This window comes from Triturus cristatus, chromosome 1_2 (genome assembly GCF_964204655.1).
Source record: "Triturus cristatus chromosome 1_2, aTriCri1.1, whole genome shotgun sequence".
Lineage (NCBI taxonomy): Eukaryota > Metazoa > Chordata > Amphibia > Caudata > Salamandridae > Triturus > Triturus cristatus.
This window is the reverse complement of record NC_140580.1, coordinates 730960445-730979569: the sequence shown is the minus strand read 5'-3', so window position 1 is coordinate 730979569 and position 19125 is coordinate 730960445. Positions and strand designations below refer to the sequence as shown.

Sequence of the window (19125 nt, the reverse complement as noted above, 5' to 3'; positions counted from 1 at the left end):
TTTTCAAGTCTCAACTTCCTAGCTACTCCGGAAGTGTCCTAAATCTACCGTTTTCTAAACTGTACTATTGCTATTGACTTTTACGCATTACGCGTGAGTGTTTCCACTCTGCACACGAATCCCGTGGGCCTCCCACTTCTTAACTAACGCTAGTGTAGTGTAGCCCCAGCGATTCCCTAGGCCTAGGCCTATTCTATTTCCGTGACAGTGGTTCTTATACCACTTACTTAGTATATGGTTTGCGTGGCCCCTAGGGCCTAACTGTATTACTTACCTGTGTGACTTAATGTATGCTTAAATAAGACTGTGTTGTACTTACCTCTAATCTCATAAAGAGTGCTGAGGGTTTGACTAGAATAAATACACTTTATTTTATATATATATCTGTTGTGGTGTCCTTTCATTTGGTATTCAAGGGATTATATATGGTATCACAGCTGGCTTCACATGCCATTCAGAGTTTAGCCTAAGACTGCTCTTGTCCATGCTACCACTAGGATAGCTGGTCTATAAGGTTGACTTTACAACCAATCACCATAAGGGTATTTGGACTGATATAAGGTGTACACTAGAACTAGTGACATCATACAAGGCCAACTTCTCACATTGGTGAGCAGCGGTTGGGATCTGAGCTTGCTGTTGTAATACCATTGTAATCTTGAGATACTAAATTGAAAGATCACACAGATATTGTCTAGGTACATATAACATAGATTATAATACTTAAGTCCTACTGGACTTAGTAGTTGTAGGTTGAAGGGAGTAACACACCCTGACTACAACTACTAGAGAGGTTTAGTGGAAACAACTAGTGTAGGTAGGTGCACACACCACACCCTCACTAGATCATGTCTCTGAGAGGAGATCAAGTAGATGCTCTCTCAGGAGGATCAGGTCTGCAAAAGACCCCCTCTAGATATGATACCTTAACATTCCAGGAGATGAGACACTTGTGTACCTCCAGAGGAATAAAACAGGGTGCAAACCCTACCCTCCTTCAGTTAAGACAACTCCTAGAGGAGTATGATACTCTTAGGGCATCTCAGGCAGGTACCCTAGGTACAGAGGAGGGTCTACCCACCACAGAGGAGTCAGATGGGACTTCAGATGAAGAGGTAGACAGCCAGGGCCAAGTAGGAAGACTTAGCCAGGCTAACCTAAGCTTACATGGGAGTTTGCATGGGGTCCCCCCATACAGACCCCCAAGTAGGCTTACACAGAGAAGCAGGAGGGACAGATCCCCTTCAAGGGAATCCATCCACTCCCATGTCTCTAACATCTCTAATACTTCCTCTCACAGGGGAATGACTTCCCCTGAGAGAAAGGAGCATGAAGCCAGAATGAGGGAAGCTAATCTGAGGATTCAGAGGGAAGAACTTGCCCTTGCCAAGGAGAAGCTTGCTCTGGCTAGAGAGCAAAAATTGTGTGGGTCAGAACCCACTGGTGGCAGCAACATTCCTAGAGATAGGGATAGGTCTTATGACCATAGAAACGTAAGCAAGATAGTCCCCCCATATCAGAATGGGGATGACATCCACAAGTGGATGACTGCTTTGGAGAGGGCCTGCAAAGTACAGCAGGTACCCCAGAGTCAGTGGGCAGCTATCTTGTGGCTCTCCTTTTCTGACAAAGGTAGAGACAAGCTCCTCACAGTCAGTGATGAGGATGCAAACAATTACAAAGTCCTGAAGAGTGCTCTGATAGATGGGTTTGGCTTAACCACTGAGCAATATAGGTTGTTGTTCAGAGACACCCAGAAGACACAGACACATGACTGGTCTGATTTTGTGGATTGTGCCACTAAGGCTTTGGAAGGTTGGTTAAATGGCAGCAAGGTGCAGGACTATACAGGATTGTACAACTTGATTATGAGGGAGCAGATCCTTAGTAATTGTCAGAACCAGCTTCTCCATCAACACCTGGTAGACTCAGATTTGACCTCTCCCCAAGAATTGGGAAAGAGGGCAGATAAATGGGTCAGGACCAGGATTAGGCCTAAAAATCAGGGTGGTGACCAAAAGAAAGATACCACCAAGCCTCAAGAGAAGGGTGGGGATAAAGCAAAAGAGAAATCTTCCTCAGGGCCCCAAAACTCCACACAGGGTGGTGGGTCCCAAGCTCCCTCCTCTACCATAGTTAAAAAGCCTTACTGCCATGAGTGTAAAACTCCTGGGCATTGGAAAACTGACAGCAGTTGCACAAGGGCTAAAAACAAAACTGTTCCTCCAACTACTCCTGTCACACCACCTATTACTGTCAGCAGTAATCCCCCAGGTGGTGGGAGTGCCCCCAAAAATTTGGTTGGGTTGTCTTGGGGAACACAGGGGGATCCTGGCTTAGCCAATTCCCCTACAGCAGCTACTCTTGTCTGTGATGGTGGCATGGGGTTTGCCAACTTCACTGCCTGTCCCAACACTTTGGGTAGGTACAGACAGGAACCCTACATCAATGGTAGAAAAGCTGAGGCCTACAGAGACACTGGAGCTAGCATCACTATGGTGGCCCATAGGCTAGTTCCCTCTGAGCAGCTTTTGCCTGGTTTCTCATACCAGGTAACTAACATTGATGGCAAACAGAACAGTCATCCCATGGCAGAGGTATGTGTCAGCTGGGGAGGGGTCTCTGGCCCTAAAAGGGTGGCAGTGTCTCCAACCTTGCCTGTGGACTGCTTACTGGGGAATGACTTAGAACTCTCAGCTTGGGCTGAAGTTGAACAAGACACCCATTCTAAAATGGTAGGCCTTTCACAAAAGGGTAGTGGGGTTGTGCCAGCCACAACCCCTGTCCAAGTAGATTTCCTCCCTGACAAGGTTGGAAGGGCAGTGGTAGCCACAGCCCAGGCAAAGACAGACTTCCCTGTAGAGACTGGCAGAGCTGTGACAGTCACAGCTCACACCCAAACTGAGTGCCTCCCTGAAAAGGTTGGCAAGGCTGTAATGGTCTCAGCCCATACTCAGACTGACATAGGTGTAGTGAAGCCTGAAACTATGGATCACTCCACACAAACAGAGAGTAGTGGGGAGGAAGAAAAGTCTCCCTCTCCCCAGACATTAGGAAAAGGTCAGCCTCCTCAGGGATCTGACCTCACCCCTTGGGAAGGAACTGCCCCAGAGGTAGCCAGGCCTGGCCTGGCAGAGCCTCTGATGTCAGTGGCCCCGTCCAAGGTGGGACCCAGTCTGGTGCAGGTAGCCTGCCTCTCTCTACCCTGCCTCAGTCAGCCCAGGGCTGCAGAGGTCAGGGAGGCCAGTGGACCCCACGAGGGCCCCTGTCCAAGAGAACCCCCCCATCAAAAGAATGAGGATTGCCTGGCTAGTAGCCCTAGCCAGGTGATGGGTAAAAACATTCCTGAGGGATCCCCTTTACAGGTAGTTAGGGACCTCCCCCAGAGGGATTCTGTTGGGCACAGGCAAACCTGGGACCTTAGGGCCCCAAACCTGACCTGTCCCTCCAGTAAGCCCACAAAAGGGACCCAGCCTCCAGCTTTAGGTAGCCAGAGGCTGACCCTGAGAGCACAGTGCAACTCAGTGAAAGAAAGAAAGGCATCCATGGTGGAGGATGATTGGAGGAAGCTGAGGCCTCACTTTGAGGACACTCACTTCAGTACTCCATCTCAACACCAGCCTTTTACTTTGCAAAGACACACCAAAGGTAGTGATTCCCTATGGTGGAGACCCTATGATACCTTTAGGGTGAGGGATTGCTTAGTGGACCATGAGACAGGGGGTAACCATGCCAGTGCTGGTTCTTCCTTATATGGCCACTTAGGCAATAGAGGCTTACCTTGCCAAGGCCAGCCTTATCGCCTTTCGTTTGGGGGGGGGGTTGTGTAGGAAGGTGGATATCTGACTATGGTTACCCCCAACTTTTTGCCTAGTGTCTAGCTGGTTTTTCGACTTAGTTGGCCTGAGATCCTGCCATTCAGGGTCTCAGGCTGTCTGCTCTCTCTTTAAAATGGACTCCATGTACCCTAGGTACATAACCAATTGGTAAGGATCACCTTATTGGACCCTGTACAGTGTACCCTAGGTACCCAGGGCATAGGTGTACCCTAGGCCTCCCAGGGGCTGCAGCATGTATTATGCCACCCCTGGTCTGGCCTTCCAATCAGACACAACTGGCTGATCACTCAGCTGGGGCAAGGTCGTGTAATCACCCCTTGCTTAGATATAGTATGCCTATATCTACCCTTATATATAGACACATGTGTACCTATCAGTCACTCCTATGGCAGGCCTTAACAATCCTGGAGGCAGAGTGCTTGGTAACATGTGAGATGGTGCTCTAGCATGAGCTGAGCCTGTCTGCAGCTTTCGGAACCATGTCCTTATAGCTGTTCTATGATATAGCCTACCATATACTCTTAAAGTGCCTTATAATCTTAAACGGTTATGGTAACTATGGTTTGGCTTTATCAAAACATGACGTGTAAGGTGTCCAACACTTTGGAATAATACCCCCATACCATTTCTGGTGATGAGGATATTATTCCTCCCTTCTAGAGGGAGAGACATGTTAAAATCCTACTTTGCTGTTTAACTCTAACCAAAGCCTCAGCATCACAAAATGGATGCTGCTGCCACAGACACGAGTCTGACCCCCTGCTGCTGGGAGTGATCCTGGCAAGGCAGGCTTGGACAATAGGTTTCCTGCTTGGGGAGGTGCTAGCACCTCCCCAGACAGACTTTAGTGTATTGGGGCAGGGTGGGCTGAAAGGAATGAGACATGCCTGGGGCACACAAGGTGTTCCTTGCATAGTCCAGTTCAAACCGGCGCTGGGGCACTCCAGCCCCAGCTCTGGCGCGAAACTGGACAAAGGGAAGTGGGTGTAACCACCCCCTCCCAGGTCCCACCCATAAGGCGTGACCTAGCAGGTATCCCAGCCCCCCAGATTAGTATAAGAGTGGGAGTTGGGCCTCAAGAGATTAGATTATCCTGAACCTGCAACTTGAACAGAAACTCTGGACCTTCGACTTTCGACGAAAGAAGAAGACTGAAGAATCTCCCTTGTAGCCAAGGAGTGGCTACCCTGTGCAAACAGGCACCATCAAGAGACTACCCTTTGCTTTGCCCACGTTCTACGAGGAACCGACTGCAGAGCCTGACCAGAGCCTTGACTTCCAGACTTCTCCGACCCTGATCCACATCCACAGCAAAGCTGAGATCCGTGGAGGCGACGAGCGACGTGGGACCGGCTACCTGGAAAAAGTGGCTAGTAACTTAAAGCGCAGCTTCTGAGGTACCCTCGAAGTTGTGCACCGGGGATTGAGAAGCCCCAACCCCAAGCACCATCTGCACCGAAGATCAGCCCCCCACACTCCACGAGTCCTGCGTGGGGCCCTTCAGCATTTTCCTGCTTGCCGCGTCTGTCCGGTTGCTTGCCCGCTGGCTAGTGGCCTTTGTGACGACGCACCCTGAAATCTTCTGCGCTGGTTTGGCTCCTCCAGACTGGCTCCCGCTTCTCTGCAAAGAAGAAGCACCCCAGACCTTCCTGGTCTGCACCAGAAGCAAGTCCTTCGTTCTTCGTGGGTTCCGCTTGCCAAGGCTTGGTGAGTCCTAGTCCAACTTCGACGCCGCCGACAGCAAGAGCCTTCGTGGGACAGCTCGCCTCCTGGTCCTGGTCGTCCTCGACGCTTCCTGGTCCTCCTGGCTGCAGCGACAAGCTTCACCTTCACCTGCAATCTTCACGACATCGCCTGGTTCCTTCCTGGTTCCACGTGGTCACTGGCTAGTGACCTTGACTCTGTCCCTTCTGCTTGCAGGTTTCTTCTCTTCTTGATCCCAGCCTTGGGATCCACCGGACACTCTTCACTGACTGCCTGTCAGCATCTTTCTTCAGGCATCCATAGGAGTCGACGACGAAAACGACGCATCTTCACCCCTATGCACCCGCAGCCTGTGGGCTAGGTAACTTGGGTACTCCGGTGCTCATCAGGATAGTGACTATCCTAGTGTCTAGTTTTCAAGTCTCAACTTCCTAGCTACTCCGGAAGTGTCCTAAATCTACCGTTTTCTAAACTGTACTATTGCTATTGACTTTTACGCATTACGCGTGAGTGTTTCCACTCTGCACACGAATCCCGTGGGCCTCCCACTTCCTAACTAACGCTAGTGTAGTGTAGCCCCAGCGATTCCCTAGGCCTAGGCCTATTCTATTTCCGTGACAGTGGTTCTTATACCACTTACTTAGTATATGGTTTGCGTGGCCCCTAGGGCCTAACTGTATTACTTACCTGTGTGACTTAATGTATGCTTAAATAAGACTGTGTTGTACTTACCTCTAATCTCATAAAGAGTGCTGAGGGTTTGACTAGAATAAATACACTTTATTTTATATATATATCTGTTGTGGTGTCCTTTCATTTGGTATTCAAGGGATTATATATGGTATCACAGCTGGCTTCACATGCCATTCAGAATTTAGCCTAAGACTGCTCTTGTCCATTCTACCACTAGGATAGCTGGTCTATAAGGTTGACTTTACAACCAATCACCATAAGGGTATTTGGACTGATATAAGGTGTACACTAGAACTAGTGACATCATACATCAGGCCAACTTCTCACATCAACCAACACCACCGACGACACACTCAGCACCGCCGAACACCTGCACTTCCAGATTCACACCGATCCCAACACCACCCTCAGAGGAACCCTCATCTACAGACCCCCCGGACCCTGAGCACAGTTCGGCTACTCCATCACCGACCTCGTCAGCACACACGCCCTCGCCTCCACGGACTACATCCTCCTCGGTGACCTAAACTTCCACCTCGAGAACAACAACGACACCAACTCCACCACCCTGATCGCCAACCTCGCCAGCCTCGGACTCAGACAACTCGTCACTACACCCACCCACTCCGCTGGCCACACGCTTGACCCCATCTTCTCCGTAAGCTCCCACGTATCCTTCAACCACACCACGAGCTTCACTGGACCGATCACCGCTGCATCCACTTCACCTTCCAGAAACCCACCACGCACCACCGCACCCAACAGATGACGCGCCGCTGCTGGAGCAAAGTCACCGAAGACCAGCTTTCCACCACCCTCGCCCGGAGCCCACCTGCAGACCCGACCGACCCCGACACCGCCACTCGCAACCTCAGACAGTGGATCAACGACTGCGCCAACACCCTCGCCCCGCTCAAGAAGCCCTCCAACACCCACACTAGCAAGAAAGTCAGTTGGTTCACCGAAGACCTCCAAGCGAACCTGCCAAAAACTCGAAAAAAACTGGACCCGTGAATGAACACCGGAAAGCTACACAGCCCACAAAAACGCCACCCGCAGACACCACCACCTCATCAGATCCGCCAAAAGGATCTCCTTCAAGGACCGCCTAGACAACAACGCACACAACAGCAAAGAGCTCTTCAACATCGTGAAGGAACTCTCCAACCACAGCTCCAACACCAACGACATCCCACCTTCACAAGACCTGTGCGACTAGCTGGCCACCTTCTTCCATTGCAAGATCGCAGACCTCCACAACAGTTTCAACGCCGCCACCACCCCGGCAACCACTGAGACCCCAGCTCCCACGACCACCACCCGCACCAACCGCCTGCTCACCTGGACCAACATCAACGACGACAACACCATCAAGATCATGAACACCATCCACTCCGGGTCCCCGGAAGACCCCTGCCCACACCACATCTTCAACAAAGCCAGCAGCACCATCGCACCCCAGCTCCGGAAAGCCATCAACATCTCCTTCGAGACAGCGACCTTCCCGGAGAGCTGGAAGCACGCAGAGATCTATGCCTTACTCAAGAAACCCAAGGCGGACCCCAAGAACCTCAAGAACTTGTGACCGCGGCCTTCATTCTCCTGGACCTGTCAGCCGCCTTCGACACGGTCTGCGACCGCACACTACGAACATGCCTCTACGATGCCGGAATCCAAGAGAAGGCCCTGGACAGGACCTCCTCCTTCCTCTCCGTCAGAACACAGAGCGTCCGCCTCCCCCCCTTCTGCTCCGAAGCCACCGAGATCATCAGCCCAACGTTGTTCAATGTCTACTTGTCACCACTCGCCCACATCGCACGATGGCACGACCTCAACATCATCTCCTACGCTGACTACACCCAGCTGATCCTCTCCCTCACCAAGGAGCCCCACACCGCCAAAACCAACCTCCACGAAGGAATGAAGGCCGTCGCCAACTGGATGAGGAACAGCCGACAGAAGCTGAACTCAGACAAGACGGAGGTCCTCATCCTCGGATCAACCCCCTCGGCCTGGGATGACTCCTGGTGGCCGACTGGACTAGGAACACCCCCAAAACCCACCTACCAAGCACGCAACCTAGGGGTCATCCTCGACTCTACCCTCTCCATGACGAAGCAGGTCAACGCCGTCTCCTCCTCTTGCTTCAACACCCTCCGCATGCTTCGCAGGATCTTCAAGTGGATCCCCACCGAAACAAGGACGGTCACCCAGGCCCTCGTCAGCAGTAGAAAGGACTACAGAAACGCCCTCTACGCAGGAGCCTCGGCCAAACTCCTGAAATGGCTCCAACGCATCAAGAACGCCTCCGCACACCTGATCCTCAACATCCCTCGCCGCAGCCACATCACACCCCACCTGAGAGACCTGCACTGGCTCCTGTCAACAAGAGGATAACCTTCAAACTCCTCACCCACGCACACAAGGCACTCCACAACACCGGACCAGTGTACCTCAACAGCCGACTCAGCCTCTACACCCCCACCCGCCATCTCTGCTCCGCAGACCGCGCCCTCACTACCGTCCCCCGTATCCGAAGAGTGACCGCCGGTGGCAGATCATTCTCCCACCTCGCTGCCAAGACATGGAACACCCTCCCCATCCGCCTACGGCAGACCGAAGACCTTCTGACCTTCAGAAGACTCCTCAAGATCTGGCTCTTCGAACAGTAGCAGCTGGCCCCCCCTAGCGCCTTGAGACCCTCATGGGTATGTAGAGTGCTTTACAAATTCTATGATTGATTGATTCTTGCCTTTTGGGTCAACACCCATGTTGTTTTCTGCTAATGAGAGGTACCACCTCCCTCCCAAACAGGCTTCTATTTTGACCATTCCTGTGCATCGTTAGCACATCTCTCCAGGAGGGCAGAAAGCTTTCGCTAGGAGAATCCAGTCTGCAACCGTGGACACACACAGAGGATTTAGGCCAACAAAGCGGCAACTTTATAAAAGTGGCACGTTGCAACAAGTTATATTGATTCAGACTAGAGCATCAAGTTGGGTCTATTGCAAGGAGTTGTTTGATACTTTACAGAATCAACTATAGTAGTCACAGTCAGAAGTTAGCAAAGCTGAGGAGTCACTCATCAATGGGGCTGCAAGCCTTTTCCATTGTAAAAAAAAAAAAAAAACTATTGTGAGTTTTTACTGTTGGAACATGAAAAAGTACATGTTCCGCTGCCTAATACACAGCAGCCTGCCTTAGGGTTTGTTAGGCCTGCCATAAATGTGACTTACCTTTCATATATTAAAAAAGGGAAGATTGGACTTTGCCATTCCTTTAATTGGCAAAAGTTGAGTTAGCAATTTAAAACTGCACTTCCAGTCTGCAGTGGAAGACTGGAAGTCATGTTTTACCTTTGTCACACCCGGGGTGGCACAACCAGCGCTGCAATCCCTGGGGTGACTTACAGACCCTGAGTACCTGGGTACCATATACAAGGTACTTACAACTAAGTTATCATCTGCCATTTGGGTGTAAGCCAATCAAACATACACAGCTTAAGGGAGGAAGAGGAGTTGCGCCGCTGCCAGGGCGACTGACTCTGGGATCACGGTTCGATCCCCGGCGCTGGAGACAGATTAGCCCAGCACCATGTGACTCTGGGCAACAGCTTGCTTAATCTTCCCGACAGCCCCTAGCGCCTAGAGACCCTTACGGGTGATTGTTCGCGCTTTACAAATGTGGATACTATTATATTATAAGCGTCAGGGCACAGGCACTGAGGTCTGGTTAGCAAGCCTCAGTGCACTTTCAGAGTAAAAAAAAACCAGCAGCAACAGTCCTAAACTTTGGAAGTGAGCATGCAAAAAGAAACATTTCCTTATACAAGACATATGCTTTGACTTACCTTGAGGTCTAAAGGTAATTTGTTTGAGGTAAACACGCTCAACCTAATTTGTGGTATGCTGATTTTCAGATTTTCAAAGTAGTATCTCGTCGGAGTCCCCACTTGCTCATTACACTTTTCATTTAGATTTTCATCCAACTTTTCAACCTCTGTAAAAAACAATACATTTACATCAGAAGGATACGATGACTCAAATGTATTTAGAAAAACAGATTTTCTTTTTTTTTTTAAGTTCAATTTATTTTATTGCTTTTCTGCAAACAGGAATAAGACAGTGGAGAAATAAATAAATACACAGATAGAGTAATACAATACTCTGAGTGGCGAGGTACATTGTGGGGGAAAGGGAAAGACTGTGCATGTGCATGACATAAATCATTATACAGATAATGGTTGGATCACCTCTTTACATATTCTTGTAGGTGTATATAGAGCATTTTATAAATATTCTTGGATTGCTACACAGGTGTATAATCTTAATATAAGATAGTTATAGTTGTTACATTCCAAGATCAGTTATAACAGGGATTAGCTCTTACATTTTCATTAAGCCTCACATAAGCATCACATGGCAGTTATTCTTGACTAGGTACACCGAAATATAACATTAACAGATGACCGGGTTATCTGCAATTTACCAAGATCATTGATCCGATTGTAGAAAATATAACAATTGTATATGGTCTGGTTGGATGATTCTATTATTTCTAGAGGGATCCCAATATATACGTGAGACGAGCACAGGTAAGAATAAGAAGGTTGTTACTTCCTGTGTTTAAGGGAAGTCGGAGGTGTAGACGGCGTTAGGAACTAGTATGTTAGCGTGATTGTGTTATGCTAGGTGTGAAAGAAGGAGCTACGATAGGAGCTATGTCCTTATTTTAAGGTTATTTTGTGGGGGCTCATAAGTAAAAGATCTGTCATCTAGTGAATTCCATATTGATTTGCGAGTGGAGCGCCAAGGAGAGAGCTGTAATGCTACGTTGTCAGCTCCTCTAAGGAAGGTAATCCATTCTTGCCACATAGTGAAGGAAACCAACTTAAAGTTTTTCCAATTGTTCAGTACCAGTTTGCATGTCATAGTGATCATTAAATCTAGTAGGTAACGGTCATTGTCACTCTTGAGTTGAGGGTCAAGAGGACCTAGTATAATGTATGAGAATTCTTTAGTAGGTACAATCTTTAGAGTGTGATTGATGTAGTCTAGAATTTTATTCTAGAAGTTGTGCAAGATGGGACATTCGAATAACAAGTGGGCCAGTGTACCTTCTTGCTGGTCGCAACTCCAGCAGTTGGGGTTTTGCTTGAGTCCAACTTTGAAGAGCCTGGAGGGTGTCCAGTATGTTCTGTAACTTATCATATATTTTGTCTGGGAGAGAGTTGGAGAGATTTTGTGTAGGAAGGGAGATTTATTGATGGCAACCCACTCTAAAGGAATTTTATTTGTGTTTGTTTCGGATTCCCATTCTCGCTGGTTTCGTATCAGGTTTTTATTTTGGTTAGGTAGGAAGAGTTTGTATATGCATGAGACCATGTGGCCTGCCTTGAGTAGGCAACCTAGAAGGGTGGGGAAGAGACGGTGTGGATACTGAGAAGTTCTTTTTCGTGATCCTTACTTTAAGCTGTAAGAATTTATAAAAATCTAAATTTTTAAGATTGAATCGGTTCTGTAAGGACGAGAATGCAAGTGGAGCGGAGACATCAAAGATATCTTGTATTAGTTTTGTGCCATTTTGTGACCAGTCAGGCCAATAGATTGGTGCTCCATCAATTTTGAGTTTGGGCTTATGCCACAAGGTCAAGTATGATTGTTGCAGCTTCACATCCAATTGTGAGTCAAGACGCAGAAGGGCGCTTTTAGTATTAGTATGATGTTTCTAGAATGTGGTAGGTGGGCCGTACTCATCGATGCGAGCGCAGTGAGTGGGACATTCTGTATCAGGGATTTTTCTATTGTTAACCAAGGAGGTTCGTATGTCGGATTATCAATTAACCAACTGCTACTTTGTTTACAGAGAAAGGCCGTCTGATAATTTCTGAAGATGGGTAAGGAGAGACCCCCCTTGTCTTTGGGTAATTTGAGTTTTTTTCAGTGATTTTCTGGGTTTCTTGCATTGCCATAGGAATTTATTAAAGGTTTTATCTGTTTTACTTTGGTTAAGGTAATGGTTAGCATGCTAATAAGGTAGTTGATCAGAGGGGTGATCGTCATTATTAGCGTTTTGGCCCTACCCCACCACGACAGGAACTTTGGGGACCAGCTATCTAAGAGAGATTTTATTTTTTTAGACAGTGTTTATTCATTAGTATGTAGAGTGGTGATGAGCTCGTTTGTGAATTCCAATCCTAAATATTAAATAGAGCCCTGCTGCCAGGCTAATCCTGATGACCCTAGGATGTCCTTGTCCCCGTTCCGACTAAGGAGTTTTAATTTAGATTTGTCTTTGTTAAGGGAGTATCCTGAAACTTCTGAGAATTGGCTGAAAGCAGACATTAGGGCTGTAATGGCGGCGGGAGCATCCTCAGTAATAATTAGCACATCGTCTGAATACGTGGCAAGCTTGACAGTTGGATCACCGAAGGTAATCCCAGTGATGTCTTGATTTTCTCTATTATTTTGCGGAATGGATTCCAATGCCAAGAGGAATAGGAGGGGCGAGAGTGGGCAACCCTGCCTTGTGCCTTGTTTCAGGTTAAAGGCAGAGGAGATTATGCCTCCAGCTCTGACTTTAGCGCTTGGTTTGTGGTAAAGGGCCATTATCATTTTGATTAGTTTGTCACCTAAGTTAAATTTCTCCAGAACAGCCTTTAAGTATCTCCAATCTACCGTATCCAAGGCCTTTTCTGCATCCAGTGTGATGGCTATTGTAGGGGAGTCTAGTAGTTTAGCTTTCTCTATAGTGTGGCATAGCAACCTTGTGTTGTCACTGGATAGTCTGTGCTTCAGACGCCCACTTGCGATGGGCGTATGCTGTACTCTTTTTGAGAGGATTGCGGCATATATTTTACAGTTGAGATTGATTAATGAGATCGGTATATAATTCTTAGGTAAGAGGGGGTCTTTAACTTCTTCAGATAGCACCGTAATGATTTCTTCGGCCGGAGTACCCGTAACCTGCCAAGTTTTGGAGAAGTGAGTAAACAGATTTGTTAGCAGTAATACTAAGGAAGAGAAAAAATTTTTGAAGAATTTGGCATTGAACCCATCGGGTCCTGGGGCTTTACCTGATTTGAGTTTATTGATTACCTCTGTAATTTCCCTTTCTTTAATCAGGCCATTGATTGAGGCCTTTTCTTCTTCTGTGAGGCTTGGGAGTGTAAAATCATTTAAATAACCGTGGCACTTTGAGTGATTGACATCCTTGTTTTCCACATATAAATTCTTATAAATTTCTCTAAAGATGTCGGCAATATTATTAGGGTTGGTGCTGATGTACCCCTCCTTATCCTTCATAGAGTTAATGTCATATTTCTGTAGTTTAAATTTGAGATAGGATGCTAGGGTTTTGCCAGCTTTGTTTGATTCACAGAGTTTAATGCTCTTCTGTTTATTGACCCAGATTGCCGCGCGGTTACTAATGATTTTGTTATATTCATACTTCCTATTTAGGATTTTGTTGAGGATGTTATTATCTTTGTTGGTGATGTGTGCTTTTTCTAGATCCGCTATTTCTTTCTCTAGTTTGATTAGGTTGAAGTTGGCTTCCTTGTTCATTTTTTATCTGATCCTAATTATCTCACCTCTTATTGTTGGTTTAAGGCCTCCCATCTTGTGAGGTCGGATGTCTCCTCTGCCTTATTTTCAGTAAGAAAGTATTGGATCACCTCTTTGATTGCCTGTACGTTGTTTGGATCTGCTAAGATCTCATCATTTAAGCACCAGCTTGGATGTTTTTTATGTGTTGCAGGGTCGGGGATGGAGAGGAATACAGGAACGATCGGAAATCACTACTGGTTCTATTGTAGTCTGTTCTACTTTACATAGTGCATTGTTTGAGATCATAATTTAGTCTATTTGAGAATTAGACTTATGAGGGAAGGAATAGAATCTACATTCTCTTTCTGCAGGAGTTTGGACTCTCCGTGCATCTACTAAGTTGAATTTTGTGCATAGTTTCTTTAGGGCCTTGTGAGACCTGTTTGGGTGAAATGGGAACCTAGAGTTTTTATCTAGATGTGGATCAAGAGGCAAGATAAAGTCGCCTGCTGGTATAATAGTGGCTGTGTCAGGTATTTCACCTATTTTTGCGTATAGATCATCCCAGAATGAGGCGTCGTCCTTGGTGGGTGCATATATGTTAGCCACATAAAACTCCATATTATCTTTGGTAAGTTTTGTGATAACCCATCTTCCTTGCGTGTCGGAGATGTTTGATATTAAATTGATTCTGGAGTTTTTTGCAATTAATGTGAGGACCTAATTTTTCTTCCCTACTGCTGCTGAGTAAACTATCTCTGAGAAATGATAGTTTGTGAAATTCTGGGATAGTACATTTTCAATTTGGTTTCTTGGAGAAGAATTACGTCTACTTTCTGCCTGTTCAGATAATCTATGATCTTTCTCCTCTTGACTGGATGATTCATCCCTTTCACATTAAGTGATACAATTTTAATGTATTGGTTTTTACTCGCCTTTAATATGGGTGGGGATATTTCTTCTCCCAACGTCACCTTTTTGGGAGATGCCACTATTAAGGCCATTGAATTATCGTAGACCTTCCCTTTGTGGAACTTCCCTTTGTATATATTAATTTGAAATGAAAAGTAAGGTACATACCTCAGGATGCAAGAGAGCCAACAAAAAGTACAATAATAAAAGGAAAACAAACCCCATCCTCTGTACTCCAACCCCCCACAGTCGCCAACGGGTGTAGCAATAGGAGGAAAAGCAGATTTTCCGCTGTTTAACTTTAAATTAATGAATTGAAGGACAAATGACTTACCTTTGGTGATGCCTTATCTGGTAGAGACATGATCTAGCCACAGATTCCTTACCTTTGAATTTCCCAGGCAGCAGACTGGATTCAGAAGATTTTCCTTAGAGCACTACTATTGCGCGCCGGTAGGGGACGTCTGCGCCGTTGTGATGTTCGCATCACCTATACAGGCACCACCTCGGCACACTGATGTTAGTTACTTTTCATGACTTCCACGCCAGAAGAGTGGAGCCATGAAGTGCACTGACATTGGTGTGTTTCTGAACAACTAGGGCTCTGAAAGGGATCAGCCCTGACCCTAGAAACTTGTCTGCGGTGCGAGCGGATTGGTGGGTCCGTAATGAATATGCAGCTAAATCATGTCTACCAGATAAGGCATTACTGAAGGTAAGTAACTTGTCCATCCATCTGATAAAGACATCTAGCGGCAGATTTGTTACCTTTGAATAGATACCCAAGCAATATAATCCCCGCAGCAGGGACTGTGGACACGTTTAGACCAGGAAGTCTAAAGGACAGAGCAGCCAAAAAGGCTGTCCCTACAGACTTGACTGACCAACCAGTAGTTTGTGGCAAACATGTACAGGGATGCCCATGTTTCTGCCTGACAAATGTCGAGGACTGGTGCTCCACAGCGCAACACTATGGTAGCAACCTTATCTCTAGTAGAATGAGCCCTTAAGCCTTCAGGAGGCTGCTTTTTTGGCCAGAACGCAACAAATTTTGATGCCGAGGATGACCCGTTACGAGACAGTCCTTTTCTGCACCGAACAACCTTTCTTTATAACAACGTATCCCACGAACAGTTGGTTGTCCACCCTGAACTCTTTAGAGTGCTCAAGGTAGAAAGATCAAGACAGTGGAGTTTCTTCTCTTCTTTAGAGGGGTGCAGAGGAGAGTAGAAAGCAGGCAAGGTGACAGATTGCTCCTCACTGAATGATGTTACAACTTTCGGGAGGAAAGAGGCCTTAATGAACAAGTTACTTACCTTCGGAAACGATATATCTGTAAAAAACATAGGTTAGTTATAGATTCCTTACCTTAGAATTACCCCCAGGCATCAGACTCGATCCGGAAAGTTTTTCGTCAGCAGTACCTTTGCCAGTCGGAAGGCTGGCATTGGTCGACTCCGCGTTCGTCGTCGGCATCATAGTCGCCGGGATGACGTTGGGGTGGCTACATAGGCGCCACCCTCGCGCGCTGACGTCAGTTCTGTACACAACTTTCCACGCCAGAAGCGCAGAGCCATGCAGGACACTGACCACTGGTGCACAACACTAGCACCTTGAAATGAAGTCCTTGACCCTAGAAGTCAGTTCGCAGAACGGGGAGGATGGGTGGGGCGGTAAGGAATGTATAACTAACCTATGTTTCTTATATATATATCGTTACCAAAGGTAAGTAACTTGTTCATCTGAAAGAAACAGTTAGTTATAGATTCCTTACCTTAGAATGGATACCCCAGCAATACCAACCCCTGGTGGGTCTGCGAACTAAGTTCACACCAGAAAGTCCTGGAGAACAGAATGGCCAAAGAAGCCGTCTCTCCAGACTTGGCAATCCAGGCACTAGTGCTTGGTGAACGTGTGCAGCGATGCCCACGTAGCTGCCTGACAGATGTAATTAAGGGGGACTCCCCATCCCAAAGCAGTGGTGGCTGCCGTCGCCTTGGTGAAATAAGCGCGCAGTCCCACTGGAGGATCCTTCTTTGCCAAAGAATATCAAGCTTTGATGCACAGAACGACCCACCTGAAGATGGTCCATTTGTGCACGGCCCGACATTTCTTAGCGCCCATGTAACCAACAAAGAGCTGGTCATCCACCCGAAATTATTTGGTGCCATCCAAGTAGAAGGAAGGCGCATGTTTTGGATCCAGACGGTGGAGCCTCTCTTCCTCTTTTGAAGGATACGGAGGCAGAAAGAAGGTGGGCAAAGTGATGGTTTGACCAATGTAGAAAGAAGTAACCACCTTGGGAAGAAAGGAAGGTCTAGTTCCTAGGACGACCTTGTCCGGATGTACAGCCAGAAAAGGAGGCTTTGAAGAAAGAGCTTGGAGCTCACTCACCCTGCGAGCAGAGGTGATGGCAACCAGAAAGGCAGTCTTTAAAGTAAGAAGTCTGAGAGGACAGTTATGAAGCGACTCAAAGGGAGCACACATAAGGTAAGTAAGAACCAAGTTCAAATCCCACTGAGGCATTACGAAGGGAACAGGAGGAAAAAGATGAGTAATGCCCTAAGGAAGCGATTTACTACAGGGGACTTGAAAAGTGAAGGGTGATCAGGAAGACTAAGAAAGGCTGAAATGGCTGAGAGGTAGCTCTTTAGAGAGCCCAGAGCAGAGCCCTGCTGGGCCAAAGACAGGAGGAACAAGAGACTCTCAGAAAGAGGGGCAGAAAGGGAATCCACAGCCTTTGCTGCGCACCATGCCACAAATTTGTTCCATCTGCAGGCGTATACCGTCTTAGTGGAGGGACGTCTGGCTGCCAAGATGACATAATGGACTTCAGGAGGAAGGTTGAAGGCTGTCAACTGTCGCCGCTCAATCTCCACTCAAGGAGGTGGAGACTGGACAGGTTCGGGTGGACGACCGTCCCCCGCTACTGCGACAGAAGATCCTCCCGAAGAGGCAGTTGGATCGGAGGATCGATGGCCATGTGTAACAGCTTGGGATATCAGACTCTTCGTGCCCAATCCGGAGCCACAAGGATGACTTGGGCGCCTAATCTTCTTCAGCACTCTGGGTAGAAGTAGTATAGGTGGAAAGGCATATAGAAGACTGCAACTCCACTCAGGACGAAAAGCATTGTCTAGCGAGTGCCGCCTTGGAAATTGCAATGCGCAGAATTGCTGACATTGCGCGTTCTCTTCGGTGGGGAATAGATCTAACCAAGGCTCGCCCCACTGCTGAAAGAGACCTTGCGCCATCCCTGAGTGAAGACGCCATTCGTGATCCATCATGCATCTGGGGCTGAGTTCGTCTGTCCTAGCATTCAATAAACCTGCCAGGTGTTGAACCACCAGGGATATGCCCTGATGTTCCGGCCATGTCCAAAGATGGAGAGCCTCCTGACATAGGGTCCATGACCCCACCCCGCCCTGTTTGTTGCAGTACCACATGGCGGCTGTGTATTTTCCGTGAACACCTGCACTCTTGTTCCCTGGACAGAGGGAAGGAATGCTTTAAGTGCAAGATGGATCGCCCAAAGCTCCAGAAACTTGATGTGCAGCACAGACTCCGCCGGAGACCAGAGGCCTCTGATCTCCGCCTCTCCCATGTGGCCCCCCCACCTCAGAAGTGATGCATCCGTCACCACTGTGTACTCCCGTTGGGGAAGGGAGAGGAATCTGCAGTTGACACAATCCCGATTCGTCAGCCACCACTGCAAGTGACGTGCAGTGCCCTCCGAGATCTGAACGCAATCGGACAGATTCCCCTGATGCTGTGCCCACTGGAACTTCAGGTCCCACTGCAAAGCCCGCATATGCCACTTATGGCATTATCTACCAGCAGGATGCAGGAGTCCATGAGGCCCAGCAGCCTCAGGGTCATTCTCACCGAAACCCGGGATAGAGGCTGAAAGATCGGAATCATGGCCCGAATGTCCTGGAGTCGCTGCTCGGGAGTGCAGGAGGTCGGCTGTAGTCTGGAGGTGGAAGACGACTGCCTGGGGCGATCCCGCCTTCAACAGTCGTCGAGATAGGGGAAGACTGGAACCCCTGACCTGCGCAGATGAGCTGCAACCACCGCCATCACTTTCATGAACACCCGAGGGGCGCTGGTAAGGCCGAAGGGGAGGACGGTAAACTGAAAGTGCTCGTGGCCCACCGTGAACCGCAGGTAACGCCGGTAGGCCAGCAGGATGGGGATATGAAAGTAGACGTCCTGCAAGTCCAACGCTACCATCTAGTCTCCAGGGTCAAGGGCCGACAGAACCTGAGCCAGCATCAACATTTTGAACTTCCGGAGGAAGCGGTTGACGTTCCTGAGATCCAAGATAGGACGCGGCCCTTTGTCCTTGGGCACCAGAAAGTAGTGGGAAAAGCAACCACGACCTACTTCCGGGGTAGGAATTCGCTTGATGGCTTCCTTGGCCTAGAGAG

General features: G+C 48.0%; 1 protein-coding gene across 2 annotated transcripts in view; it reads right to left on the bottom strand.

Annotated features, from left to right (window-relative positions):
• VPS13D (vacuolar protein sorting 13 homolog D) overlaps nucleotides 1-19125 on the bottom strand; it is a 2738381-nt gene that overhangs the window by 479997 nt on the left and 2239259 nt on the right. For both annotated transcript variants that reach the window (XM_085608633.1, XM_085608634.1), the window contains exon 63: nucleotides 10087-10235. In XM_085608633.1, the coding sequence (XP_085464759.1) occupies nucleotides 10087-10235 (149 nt within the window). The remainder of the gene's footprint in view (nucleotides 1-10086; nucleotides 10236-19125) is intronic.